Source organism: Myotis davidii, unplaced genomic scaffold (genome assembly GCF_000327345.1).
Source record: "Myotis davidii unplaced genomic scaffold, ASM32734v1 scaffold147, whole genome shotgun sequence".
Classification (NCBI taxonomy): Eukaryota; Metazoa; Chordata; class Mammalia; order Chiroptera; family Vespertilionidae; genus Myotis; species Myotis davidii.
In genome coordinates this window covers 4,915,994-4,930,601 of record NW_006383010.1, presented here as the reverse complement: position 1 = coordinate 4,930,601, position 14,608 = coordinate 4,915,994, and the positions used below count along the sequence as shown (strand labels likewise).

The following is a 14,608-nucleotide window of genomic DNA, read 5'->3' as shown; positions in this document are numbered from 1 at the left end:
GGCAGGGCAAAGGCGGCCCCAGGGCCGCTTGTGCCCTGCCCCCCAGTTCTTAGATCCCCCCTGGGTTTCTGATCACTGTCAATGGCAGGGGGCTTCTTCCTGCTTTCCCTTCGCCTCCCTGTATTGTGCCTACATATGCAAATTAACTGCCATCTTGTTGGCAGTTAACTGCCATCTGAGTTGGAAGTTAATTTGCATATAGCCCTGATTAGCCAATGAAAAGGGTAGCGTCGTACGCCAATTACCATTTTTCTCTTTTATTAGTGTAGATATTTCTCTCTTGGTTGTCTCAGAATCAGACCTTCAGTATTTTAAACTCAGAAACACATTCACATATGCTAAAAAAGGAAAGTGAAAAGCAATCCCTACAATGCTGTCATAATAAATAAAACATTTCTTTAATGAGAAGGAGTGTGAGTAATCGCTTTAAGCTTTAGGTTCTAAAAACTTACAAAAATGAAATACAAGTTCCACCTGATAAATTGTTTTGTGTTTCTGCTCTTGTCTCTTTCTGCCAGTTCTCAGGGAGGGCAACACCGTAGGTGAGACACATGCTGGCTTTCTGCTGAGACCGGGATCTTTTTTTTAAAAAAAATATATATTTTATTGATTTTTTACAGAGAGGAAGGGAGAGAGATAGAGAGTTAGAAACATCAATGAGAGAGAAACATCGATCAGCTGCCTCCTGCACATCCCCCATTGGGGATGTGCCCGCAACCCAGGTACATGCCCTTGACCGGAATCGAACCTGGGACCTTTCAGTTCGCAAGCCGACGCTCTATCCACTGAGCCAAACCGGTTTCGACGAGACTGGGATCTTTATTGAAGAGTCTTCTAATAAGAAAAGCCACTGCTTGGGCACATCACAGGGACGCTGTGAAGTAGCGTAAAGACTGAGGGCTTTGGTGTCGAAGACCTGGGCTTAGCTTGTGCCTTCACTTCTTACCAGCATCTTACCCACAGGCAAGTCCCAACTGCTCTGAGTCTTACCTTCTCCCTCCGTAAGGGGGGGGGGGGGGATGATAAGACAATCCCAACTTCATAAGGTTACTGAGAGAATCATACGCGTGTAATACTTACAGGCAAGTGTATTAAAGACATCATGGACAGATTTGGGATCTGATCCCCTTTTGTTAGAGATTTATACAAAGAGAATTATTTGAGTTATGCTTTCAAACACACATCTAGGTTCTTTACTGAGAGGATAAGAACTTTCCATTAGAACTTACTAGAGTTTAGCATGGTATGACGTCAATATACTAGTAGGAGTTATCAGCAGAAGCTGATGTAGGTCTACAGAAATCCTCTAAATGCCCACTTCGTTGGTTACTTGTGGTCTGACAAGCAATAGGCGTAGAAATGTAGAAATGCAGAAAAAAGGAAATACAGTTCACATAAGAAAACTACGTGTATCTGAGTTTCCATATTCCAAATATTTTTGGCCATCACCCTGTATATTATCCTCAGGACACAGAGAGGCTGGGACCAGCCTGGCCTGTGGTCTCTGAGTCTTAGGCATGAATGCAGGGAAAGGAGCTATCCAATGGAGGGAGCAAGAATAAAGACACTGAGAGCTCAGCCTCCTGGATGAGGAGGAGGACATAGGCCAATTCTTGGTGGAAGGCTTCTTTGGAGAGGAAAAGCTTACCTACTCCTCTTGGATTTGGGCAGGGCTGTAGGAGGCAAAAGGATAATTGCTGGTTTGGAGTGTTGTTGAGGCTCTTGGGGAAAGCGAGGAGTTTTTGTTTAACAGCATTGATTTCCTCAGGTTTTGGTCTTAGGCTTACGGGGCTTGGAGAGGTTTGGAACGGGTCCTGCGGCAGGCTTCTTTGGAGAGGAAAAGCTTACCTACTCCTCTTGGATTTGGGCAGGGCTGTAGGAGGCAAAAGGATAATTGCTGGTTTGGAGTGTTGTTGAGGCTCTTGGGGAAAGCGAGGAGTTTTTGTTTGACAGCATTGATTTCCTCAGGTTTTGGTCTCAGGCTTAAGGGGCTTGGGGAGGTTTGGAACGGGTCCTGCGGTGAGTCAGTGGAAGGAGTGAAGGCACTGTCAGCAGCAGGGAAGTGAAAGCATGTTGGGCGGGAGAGAGCATTCTCTCCCGTGTTCGTTGCTTTCTCCAGCAATGTGCAGCCACCCAGGACTGGGGGTGGAGAAACTGAGTCTGAGCCTCAACAGGCATGGATGGAGGAAGGGAGGAAGGCTAAGGGTCCCAGTGGAGGGAGGCCCCTAAGTGAAGATTTAATACGTTTCTCCAGGAGGGAGGCAAGAGAACAAGGTGGGAGCAAAGGTAGGGGTTCACGGTCAGGCAGATAATTTTGATATTGGTGATGAAGAACCCTTCATTCTCCTTGAGGAAGATGATCCAAATGAGCCTCTGCCGGGGTCCAACCCCAGCAGGTCCAGGGGTCCGCAAAGGTGTGGACGGAGTCGGCGAAGAAGAAATGACATGGAGACAGCGTTCAGTTGATCAGCAGCCTTGCCAGGATCTCTAGCCACAATCTCCAGCCAAGTTCTGTGTCCATGTTCTCTTGCTAGGTTCTCCAGCCACGTTCTCCAGGTTCTCCAGCCAGGTTCTGTAGCCATGTTCTCTCGCTAGGTTCTCCAGCCAGGTTCAGTAGCCGGGTTCTTCAGCCAGGTTCTGTCTAGGTTCTCCAACCAAGTTCTGTAGCCAGGTTCTGTCCAGGATCTTTTGCCATGTTCTCTCCAGCGAAGTTCTTCTGTCTCTAGGTTCTGTGTAGGTTCTGTCGTACGTAAGCATGATTGTTCGTAGTTAAAGTGATTAATTACCCGCCTGGCATTGCACTTAGTGAAGGGGTTTTATTCCCTCCCTAACTTCAGGGGAAAATCTCTACCTGGGGAAACAACCTTTCTCAGAAGGTGACCTTGGCCAAAACACAGCACCAAGAAGGTGAGCAAACATATTAAGAACTGTATGCCATATATGCCAGGTCCCTTGAAACAGCAAGGATGGACCGGCTCCCGGCAAGCCTCCCTGAGGAAGGAAGTCAAGGGCTTTTATGAAGTGAGTAGTGATAAGTCAGAAAATGATGCATCCAGATACCTTTCGGTAGATGTGGAGAAGCGTGCAGAACATGATGCAGTAACTAAACACCTTAAAGGTGCCTGAGCCTGCTTTGTGCCATGCGGTTTGGACAGATTAGATTCACCAGTGTTTTGTTCTCCCCTGTTAGAATTGCTTTCAATTACACATGACATGCCTTTCAGTTGAAATTGAGAGCAGTTATTACTAGCAATAGGTGAGCTAGTTAGACATGATTGGGAATGTTTCTCAGCTGACCTCCAGAATATATTTAGAATGCACAGCCCACTTAGACGCAGTGGCTTTAATTGGGTGTGGGCACATTAATGTACTCATCCTACGGAAATAAAAAACAAAGCATGCATGCTATAATATTCCAATTGAGAAAGACTCTTGCCCTGCATTTTTTGCCAACATAATCTGTGCACCACTCTGCACCCTCCAGCAAGGAAACTCACGAAGCTCCTGAGCCTAAATGGAGCATCTTTTTCTTAGAACAACTGCTGCCGTTTCAGGAAAGAGAATGTCCAGCCATTGCTCTAACCTTTTTATTGATGGTTGGGAAAGTCGAAACTAGTTTTGCTATATCGAGCTCATTAAAAACACTTGAGCTTACTCCTGTGTGAATTATGGCATATATTTGGTCAATATAGATAAAAAATGTAGTCCTCTTTTCAAAAGGCACATCTATTTTTGCTAATTGTACATAGCAAAGGTTTATCTTTTAGGTTTCAGTTGAAATGTTGCTTCCTTAGGGAATCATTTCTAGTCTTAATTGGGCCAGGTGCCCCTGGGTGCATGCCCACTGCACCCCCTACTCTCCTTGTCTGAGGGCTCATTACACTTCAGTGTAATATCTCGTGTGAACCATATGCTGGACCGTAAGTACCATGAAGGCAAAGACAGTATCTGTTTGGTTCCTGCCTCATCCCTAGTAAACTAACCCCAGCCTACCACAGGGTGGTCCTCGAGAGTGATGTGTTGAAAGAACCTGTTTCAGGTATCATAGCAAAGTGATGTGGAAAATATAACTAGAATCAAGAAACTTAATGTCTGCTCCCAGTTCTGCCTCTAGATGACTATTTGATTTGGAGCAAGTGTTGGAGCACTCCTTTCCTCTAAAATTAGAGGATTAGAGTAGGTGATTACTAATGTTGTTCATAGCTCTATGGTTCTGCACAATTCCATATTGCTGGGCTTGGTTTACAGGCCAGAAATACCAATAAAATATTTACAAAGGGCACATCTGCAAAGGCATAGTAAGCAGGGAAGTTAGTACAGAAGAATTAATTCCCTCTGGCTATTGCTACTATTATGCATTGATTTTTCTAGTCAAGTTCCCAGGGAGATGGGCTGCTGAATATATATATATGTATTTGAAACCCGAGGCATGACAATTCCCAAGTGGAAAACAGAGTGATGGAAAGGTGGGGCCTGGGAGAGGGGAATAGGATTGACAGGTTTGTAGCCAATAGAAATACTGTTGCCCCATTCAGTTCATTTCAGTGATGAAGGTGTATGGATGTGTGACTATGGGCTTCCTTTCGCCTCTCTGCTCCTGGGAATTCCTTCAACATCAACTTCATTAGTTACAAAAGCAGCAATCCATATCCAATTTTCTTTTTATGTCAGGACTATTCATGTATAAACTAAGATCCTTTGTTGGAAACACTTGCAATTAATCCCATAAACCAACAAAGCCAAACATGCAAATTTTGCACTGCCCGCCCCAGCCAACCCTGCTGACTCTGAGCCCTGACCACTGTCTATTATTACACAGAAATGAATTGAAATTCCCACTTTGGGCCTAACCTAATTTCAAGTGATAATGGGCATGGCTTCCCAGAAGCACTCTATGCCTCTTGATAGTAACATCCTAATTTCCTTTTCTGGTAAATGTTTTAAATAAGATTTCAGCACCAAAGGAAATTAACCTTTAAATTAATTGTAATTATAAAATGCCATCGCTGCTTTTTGTCTTCAGCCTAATTACTTTCTATTATTTAAACAAACCTCACCTCCTGCGAGCTTCTAGTTTGTTTCTCCTTCTCTCCCTGCGACAGAAGGCCACCCAGTCCTGGCGGAGGCCTCCCCAGTCGCCTCTCCGCTGCTGGAGCAGCCTCGTTTAAATGTCACACAGGATTGAGGGTCTCCCTTACACTGGCCTACCTACAAGGAGCTCTTTCAGCGCTATGCTCACTGTTCAGTTCTGCATACCTGGTGGTCTTCCTTAGAGATGCTGTACTGAGTTCCCCTGCTGTTAGAAAGGAAATAGCTAAGCCCAGCCTCCTGTTTCCATTAGCTGCCTCTTCCAGAGGGAAAGCACAACTGGGCATAATGAAGTGGGCACCCCCGCCAGCATCATTCATTATCACCAGATGAACTTTTAAAGTGCGGTCTCCTTTCTCAGCCCCAGGGCTTTCAGAGTTCTGCCTCCTGTGCCAGCACGCGGTCTGCTTCTCATTTGTTCTTTCCAGAGGGGCCGGAGGGACACGGCAACTTTATTTTTCGAGCACGTAGACCTACACCTGGTGCTAAAAGCATCCTTTTTTTTTTTTTTTTTTTTTTTTTGCTGCCACTCAGCTGCTTTCTTTCTCAGGTCAGTATCCATGCGAGTTTCAAGAGATGGTGAGGAAACAGATACAGAACCCCCATGGCAGGTGGGCGGGGCATCACAAAATGGGAAGAAAGAAGAAGCAGAATGGTCAGAACTTTGGAATAGAAGATACCTCATGGAATCATTTCTGTAAATGTCACCACTTCCCCCGTGCACATGCTCTGGCTTTCTTTTCTATTGAGTCTGATTATAACACTTGAATATGATTCTTCTACTGGATGGCTTGATTGTTCTAAATGAAATACCTCCTCTATTACACCCCAGTGAAAGGCCCTCCCCTGCTAGTCTGAATAGTGTCAACATTGATTCTTTATAAACAAAGGCCTCCATATTGATTCTGTAGAAACAAGGGCCTGGTGCTTGCTTCTGTAACACATAAAATAAGTTAGAATCAAGGTCCCTATTGTATTGAATCAACAAAAGATAGAGAATGAATCACTTTCTTTTCCTCATATTTTTGAGTTGGAAACATAAGCCTTATTTAAAGATGACATGGTGCACATGTGCAGGTGTGAATGTGTGCGTGAGTGTGTATACAAAGCAGTATAGTATAATGGAGGAGACATTATGAGAAAAGGAGGAGAGTAAGAAGTAATTGTTGAAGAATCAGACTCAACTTTGACCCGAATATCCACATTGAAAGACAAAAGCTCATTTCTTTTCTCTTCAATGACCACAAGAGGGAGCAATTTAACAGTATGCTGAAAAAGAGAGCAGCGCTAATTTTGGGAGAGTTACTGTAAAAATCGCCCTGTCTCACTGTTGGGGTATGTGGTTGCCACTGACAGGAACTGGCATGTGATTGACAGGAGGCATATGTATACGTGGGTATTTGTTTCAGGGGTCGATCATTTATTTAGTCTTTTACATAGGACAGCATGTTTTTGTTTTTCCTTTTATTCCCTTAGAAAATGACAAAAGGGGCTTTAGGCTAATTGGTTATTCATTTAATTGGATAAACTGGGGTCTAAGAAAATGTCACATTTCCTTGGCAGTTTCCAAATAGTCCAGGAAATGTTTGTGCAGAGCTGAATGACTCATCATTGGGTTCCCAGATACTTACTGAGTCCTGCTCTAGGTAGGGGATATGTTAGATGCTGGGGATATAGCCGTGGTCAAGGCAGGTGTGGTCCTCAGTGGCATCCCTAACCCGCTCTTACTCTGAAGGAGTCAATATGTGCTGTATCGGTGTCAAAAGTTCACAAACAAGCTCCCTGACCTTGGACACATCAATTAGTCCTCATGGATCTATAAAGTTAAGATGTTGAAATAGAGCCATAGGCAATAGTTTTCCATTGTTTAAAGCCCTGCAGCATTCTTAGTTCAAAAGAAATCTTAAGTAGGACAAAAAGTCATAAAATTAAATAAATGCAGAGCTGCTGGGCTTTGGGGAGTTGGAGACCGCGCAGGCACCAGCCGGGACATAGAGATCTGCAGGCAGCGAGCATCTGGTCAGGGGGATGGATGACTGGAAAGGCCAGTGATTGGCTAGAGATGAGCAGCATTATAAGTCTGGGGCTCCAGTCTCAGACAATAGGTGATTCTGTTCAGAGATGGGGAAAGTAATTGCAAGTTTTGTTGTGGGAGGGAGGCTGGCGGATATGGACAATATCATTTCACCAAGCCACTTTCAGAATTCCAAAACAATGTTACAAAGAGATGATGAAACAATAATATATGATGCCTTCATTTGATTGCTTGAGTATGACACTTAAAAAGTAAAATAGACACATAATTCTCATAACTCTACCTGCCAACCTGACACTCAAGAAGTTGGCACCTTTTTTTAAACTGCTAATTTCCTGCCCCTGAGGTTATGTATATAGAGTGATTTATATAAGTAACAAGAAAGAAAGCGCAGGCTACCAAACAGATGTATGGTGTGGCCCTAACAACCAGGTAGATGGACAGATGATAGACCGGAAAGAAGGAAGAAAGAAAAGAAGGGAGGAAAGAAGGAAGACCAGGAGACATATAACATGCCAAAATGCTGAGAACCAGTTCAGAATTGTGGGGGCATTCTATTTTTTTTTATATCTGTATTTTCTATACATTCTGCAGCCAACATGCAATCTTTTATAAACAGGAAGAAACAAATATTTTTAAATGGGGGAGTAGCTCTCCCTGCTCCCCCCGCCACCCCCAGCCTCCCTCACAGGTGGGAGAGTGTATGATTGTGCTCAAAGAATTGCATCCAAACCCAATGATCTTGGCAAACAGAAAAAATGATCAAAACATACAGAATGGAGTTCAATACACAGATGCGCAGGCCAGCAGGCTTTAGAAGAAAAAGATCAAACAAAAATAACAGAAAATTATTAGCCTCAGAGAAGTGAATAATTTCCTGTGGTTTGCTTTTCAAATGAAAGATTCTATAAATCGATTGGGACTTTTATCCCAAGGCCAGTGGGTTTAAAGAATTCAGGACAGGTTTTTTATGAACTCGTGCTTGGTTGCTAGGTTCCTGCATGCGTATGTCTACATGTTTAAACATCTAGAATTCATTTTTCAAAAAAGAAGTCCCCTAGAATATATTTTTAAAATGACATGCCATAACCTTTTCCAGATTATTTGAATATTTAATAACACATCAGATCTCTTTTAGAAAAGATAGTGTCTACTTAAAAAAATGGACCCATTTTTTAAAAAGAGGACAGATGTTTAGTTTTAGCTTAGCTATGAAGCAAAAGGTTTATAAGAAAGCATAATAAAAATTGAGAAATGAAATGATTTTTTTCTATTATGGATCAGTGATTTTTTTTAATCTAACGATGCTAATGAAGCAGAGACATATGTTCTTAGTCCTATCACTGAAGTAGGCATCTGACTGTGGTGCAGAACTGAGGATTAAATGAGAGAAGAGCTGCATAGTATGTAATAAAAGGCACATCAGACCAGGAATCTCAGAACATCTTATTTCTTCCACAGACTATTGTGAAAGAGAACAAGTTGAAAAGACCAGAGGTCATAAGGAAAACTCAGCACGGCTGGCACCAGATTGTGTGGTGCAGAGCCAGCCACAAAGACGGCTCAGCAAGGGGTGTCTGCTTTCCTGGAGAAAGCCTTTCCCCCTAAGACACAAAGCTGCCTTTTCATGAACAAATCTAAAACAACTAGAGGCCCGGTGCATGAATTCGTGCACCCGTGGGGTCGGGACGGTCCTCCCCGATCGGGGTGATCAGGTCAGGCCGGCCAGGGGGAGGGGCTGAACTCCCAGTCGAGGGGACAATTTGCATATTAGCCTTTTATTATACAGGACTAGAGGCCTGTTGCATGAAGAGATTCGTGCAATAGGCCTTCCCTTCCCCTGGCTGCCGGCACCGGTTTTCCTCCAGTACCCGGAACCCAGGCCTTCGCTCTGGCCGGAGCCTTCAATCTTCGCTCTGCTGCTTTGGTTTACATATGCAAATTAACCGCCATCTTTGTTGGGTTAATTTACATACTCTCCTGATTGGCTGTTGAGTGTAGCGGAGGGATGGTCAATTTACATGTTTGTCTATTATTATGTAAGATAGGTTGGGATAGTTGTCCCACTCAAATAGGGTCCATGCATCAAGGCATACCTCCTGGAGCAGGGTTCCAGCTCTGTTTCCTGGTGAGGAGCTCCTCATTGGAAGGCAGATCACCCTGACCCAAGCAGAAGGTGCTGACCCTATGCTCCTGCCTGGAGACGGTGAGCATGGAGCCTGGGGAGCCGATGGCACTGTAGCCTGGACCCTCTTACCCATAGGAAGCCAATGGGCCAGTGAGCCAAGGTAGCCCAACTCTGTGCCACATAAATATTTTCAAATATCTGGGAGCCACATGATGTGTGTGTGTGTGTGTGTGTGTGTGTGTGTGTGAATATGGGATGTTATGAACTGAATTGTGTCTCTTCTCTTTCCCAATTTATATATTAAAGGCCTGACCTCCCATGTTATTGTATTTGGAGATGAGGCCAAGAGGTAATTAAGGTTGAATGATGCCATAAGTGTGAGGCTCTAATTCAACAGGTCTGGTGTCCTTATGAGAAGAATAAGAGACACCAAGGCCATGTACACATGGAGAAGAAAGTCCAGGTGAGGACAAAACAAGAAGCAAGTAGTCTGTAAGCCAAGGTCAGAGGCTTTAGAAGAAACAAAACCTACCAACATCTTGATCTTGGACTTCCAACCTTATGAACTGTGCGACAATAAAGTTCTGTTGGCTAAGCTACCCAGTTTTTGTATTTTACCACTGCAGACCCGGGTGACGAATACTTGTGGGCAGGAGTGTCCCATCTTTCTGTTTGAAACTATGCTCCCAGGGTGGCTGCTATCTCCCGGGAAGCACAGCAGATGGCAGTGGCGTCCTGTGAGTCTGCACAGCCAGCCGCCCCTCAGGCTGTGGCTCTGGCTTAGCTAATGAAAGGCTGTGGCTCTGGCTTAGCTAATGAAAGGCTAAGAGACATAACCTTCGAGGTCCAGGCTTCTTCATAGGAAAAATCAATAACTTTGCATTCAAATGTCCATATAAATATTCATTAAATTGAGCTCTAGAAAAGCAAATGAGATCCTGTTTAAAAGGAGAAATAAGAAAAACAAAATTCTCAGGCATTTGACGTGCCTGCAATCTCACTCCTTCTAGTTCAGTGAGGGTTGATTGCTATTTCACGCGTCTAAGTTTGAGTCCGAACCCTCTCCACCACTCCCAGAGGTCTCTGCGGCTCCCTCGCCACACTTGCTGCTGAGGTCTGAGGTGTCAAAACTGAGCCCATGGCTGGCCAGCCTCATACTGACACCAAGAACATTATAATCCTCCAGTTGCCATACTTGGGCTGTTACCTCGCTCAGCAGTTACAGAACCCAAACTGCTCTCTCTTCCTATCGGGGCTCTGAGGGATGGAAACTTAACCCACTAGGCCGGCGGGTAGGTAGCACCTCCTCCTGCACGGCACTCCTATCAGGATGCTTCATTACAAATCCACAGCAGGCAGGCAGACACAGAGACCCAGCCCTTCCCCGTGACTCAGACATTAAACCTGTCCCATCCATCAGGGCTTACTTTCTGTGAGTACACGCACATGCGTGCGTGTGTGTGTGTGTGTGTGTGTGTGTGTGTGATTTTCAACAAGCCAGGATGCTTTTAAAGGATCAAAATAATTTCCTCTGTGACATAATTACCAAAAATTAGACCAAAATTTCAAACCTTTACGCTTAAGCATTGGAAGTCATGTGTTCTAGGCAGAGTCTAGAGATGGAACATATAAATGACCAAGACTATGACAATACATGAAAATATTAAATGAAATCATTGTACTCAATACTCATAACTGTCTGGACAGAGAAGTAGCCCAGAGGAGCATCTCCTGCAGGCTGTTTAGTCCTGTGAACTCTAAGGTAATTCTACTTGGATATAAAAATAAGAAAAGTAATTCATATCTTGTCCACTAAGCAAAAAGACTAAAATGATAAAACTTGCCTATGAGAAGTTGGATTAATAAAGGAAGATAAAGTATTGTGGTCAAAATACATAAAAAGACATAAGCATTATTTCAGAGTCTCTGGGAAAATAGTTGATTAGATGCTTGAAAGATAAACCTGATCTTCCAAAATATATTTGGTTTTGGCCCAAACTAGGTCTAGGGTGAATTCCCTAAAATGTGCTTTCTGGAACTCCAATTCTCTGGAATATTAAGACTTCTTATGGAAAAGAATTCTGTGTTCAGGTGTTTGGGATATTATTATAACTTTTAACTTTTGTAAATTGTCTTAACATCAACAAAATGACCACTGGCTGATCCCAAGTAAGCCCTTGCTCACCTAAAATACCTGGAGACTTTATTTATTTTTAGATTTTGTTTATTTTATTGTTTAAGGTATTATAAATAGTAATACATGTCTCCTTTTCCCCTCATTGATCTCCCCCCAGCCTCCCCAACCCCCAGCACTTGCCCTCACCCCACCTCCCCAGTGTCTTGTGTCCATTGGTTATGCTTATATGCACGCATACAAGTCCTTCAGTTGATCTCTTAGCCTCCCAACCCTCCCTGACTTCCCGCTGTAGTTTGACAGTCTGTTCTATGCTTCTTTGCCTCTGTATCTATTTTTGTTCAATAGTTTATAATGTTCTTTATATTCCACAAATGAGTGAGATCATGTGGTATTTAGATAGCCCCAAACTATATTCTCTAATAGTCAAGTGAACATGCACTTCACAAGGTGCCACTTTTACAGTTAGCTAGCTAGTACTCAACCTGCTTAGCCTGCCTTGCCCATTTCTTAGATGGAAAAAAACACAGTAAAGGTGCTTGCCTATAGTTTGCTCTCTCTCTCTGCCTTGTGATCTACCCTGGCGCTTTCTGTGTGGCCCTATGTGGCATGAAGTGTTCGCTCCAGGACACTATGAGTATAATAAAACTGCAAAACTATTTGTGGCTTCTCGCTGTGATCTGCATTTGGCCTCACTATATGTCATCCAATGTAATATGGCTCAATCGTGGATTAAGAAAAATTGAATATCCTTCTTTATTGCAGTGGTCACAAAGATGTGACTCTGTAAATGTACATTCTAAATTTCCAGTGTCAAACTTATTTGGCTTTGGGATCTAGTTTTGACCAGTATATCTTATGGAACCAGTATTTCTAGGGTCCCCTCTGGGAGATACTATTCTTGAGAGATACTGATTATCTGTCTAGGCGAGCTGGCGTGTCAGTATTTTCTGAAGTAGAAAATGCACTGGTGTCATTATGAAATGAAACCAATCATTATAGCCAAAGGAACTCAACTCTCATATGAAATTTACTGTAGACTTTACTTTCATTAAAGATTTGGCACAAAAATACTGCATGGTAATATCTGAATGCACATCCATAGTTTGTGGGGTCCATGCATTTAAGAATCCATTAATCTATTACCCGTCCTAACTTGGAATACATGTTTCGTGCATAAGACAAGTACTCATAGATGCCTTCTCTTGCATATTCATTAGGCATCTTCATCTAAACCTATTCAAATGAAACCCATTTTCACATTCCCATTCTATTTTCCTCAAGTGACATTTCCATGTACCCATTCACTTATACCAGAAACCCAGGAACCTATCAGTGTCTTCATTGTCCCTTACACAGTACCATCCATAGCCCATTAAGCACTCTGTTTCAGCATGTCTCCTGTCATATCTATGCTGTCCCTCTACAACATGGTCCAGACCTCATGATCTCATATCTCAGTCATTGTCATTAGGTCTAACAAGTCTCCCTTACTCTAATCTGTACCACTGCTTCTGGTCTTTCCTTCACACTGACCACACTGGGATTTTTCTCAAGTAAAAATTTGATTATATTATTCTGTTTTTATAAGCTACTTGCCAATTGATTTGCCATCATGCTATACAAAACAAGGACCAAATTCCTCACTCTGTCACACCATTTTTCTACTGTCTCATCCATGTTCTCTTTTCTAATCTTCTCTGGATGCCCACCTCTAGCACAGGACACAACCCAGTCATATTAACTTGGCTTCTGTGCTCCCAACATGACTAGCTATGAGATGCCTTGGTGCTTTCTCACCTTTTACCTGGAATCACCTTACTCCCACATTGGCTACCCTAGTCATCTTTCATCTTCAAAACCAAGCTCAAGAGTGTAAGAGTATTCTTCTCTATAATGACTATCCTGGTCCCTTTCCTATTTTCCCCCACTATGCACTCTGGAGGGTTTTATACTTATTTGTCCACACCACTGCTTCTTCCTACCAGACGGTAACTGCCTAGAGGTAAAAGATTGTGTGCTACCAATCTTAAAATCTCCAAAGCCTCACAGAGCATTTGATTTGCTATTGAAAAATGTTTTACAAATGCTTTTTTAGCAAAAGGGCCATCATTTCCTTTCATACATAAAATAATATAAACTATGTACTGTGTGTTCCTCAAATCATCCTGTAACAGAGCAGTGAATTCTTGACTTTTTCCCACTCTGTCTCAAAACCCCATCACTATGAATATTTTTGGAAACCAAAAAGCATGATTCCCAATTTTGATTTTTTCCTGAGTAAATATAGGTACATGGGCAAGTATCCAGGATAGCACTCAGAGAGACTCGAAGTCTTTTCCCAATCCCCCTCTTTCAGGTTCTTAGGTGCAAGGGCGGAGTGAAACCTTGCACCTGCTGTTTTTGGAAGAGCAGAGGACAGTGGAGCCACTCGAGGCCTGCAGGAGGGCACCGCCGACTCAACTCTGGACCAAGCAATAGGACTCCACACTGAGACTCAGACACGGAGTTCTAGCCACTTGCATCCAAGAGTAGGAACAAAAAGGAAATATAAAATTTTGCTTTCCTGAAGACAAACTTCTTGAATTAATCCGAAGTTAATTCTTGTGAGACTTTTAGGAACTATTGTTGATTGTTAAGGCTTGTAGTCCTGGGTAAAACTGATTAGTTATCGAAACCTAATAAAAGGTTTATAGAAACAGAACAGTCAAGTTAACCAATTTTAAAAACTACTTCCATCTCCAGTTGCCTCTTCCTATTTCCTACTTGAGTTGTTATAAGATCTTAACAGTACTTTCCAATAAAAAAGAAATATGTTTTCAAAATGAATCCTTCCCCAGTTGTTTTGCTATCCTCTATACTTTTATGAAAACACTTTAGCCCTATGGATATGAAAGGCTTATCGCCTGTTCTAATCACATGTTGGGGGACATTGTCTGAGCACGAGGAAGGCTAGGCAGGAGGCAGTTGGGAAGATGCTTTGAGCTTGAAAGAAACAGAATAGAGCTTTAGTACTTACAGCTGTCCTCTTCTTCAGTTATACATTTCACAACATAACAGGCGTAGATGAACCCTGCCAGCTGAAACAAAACAAAGGTGCTTTAGACAGGAGGCAAAGGCAACAGAACTGGAGCTCGCTGGGGCGTGACTTTTCAAAGGCAGGCAGTTTAGGACTAGGTCTAGTGTTCCAAGATGGCCCATCAGACGGGATCCTGACTCCAGT

General features: G+C 43.0%; 1 protein-coding gene across 2 annotated transcripts in view; it reads right to left on the bottom strand.

Annotated features, from left to right (window-relative positions):
- NKAIN2 (Na+/K+ transporting ATPase interacting 2) overlaps positions 1-14,608 on the bottom strand; it is a 787,284-nt gene that overhangs the window by 14,292 nt on the left and 758,384 nt on the right. For both annotated transcript variants that reach the window (XR_436449.2, XM_006778438.2), the window contains exon 5: positions 14,405-14,465. Coding sequence is in view for 1 of the 2 variants with exons in the window: in XM_006778438.2 (XP_006778501.1) it covers positions 14,405-14,465 (61 nt within the window). In the remaining variant the exon portion in view is untranslated. The remainder of the gene's footprint in view (positions 1-14,404; positions 14,466-14,608) is intronic.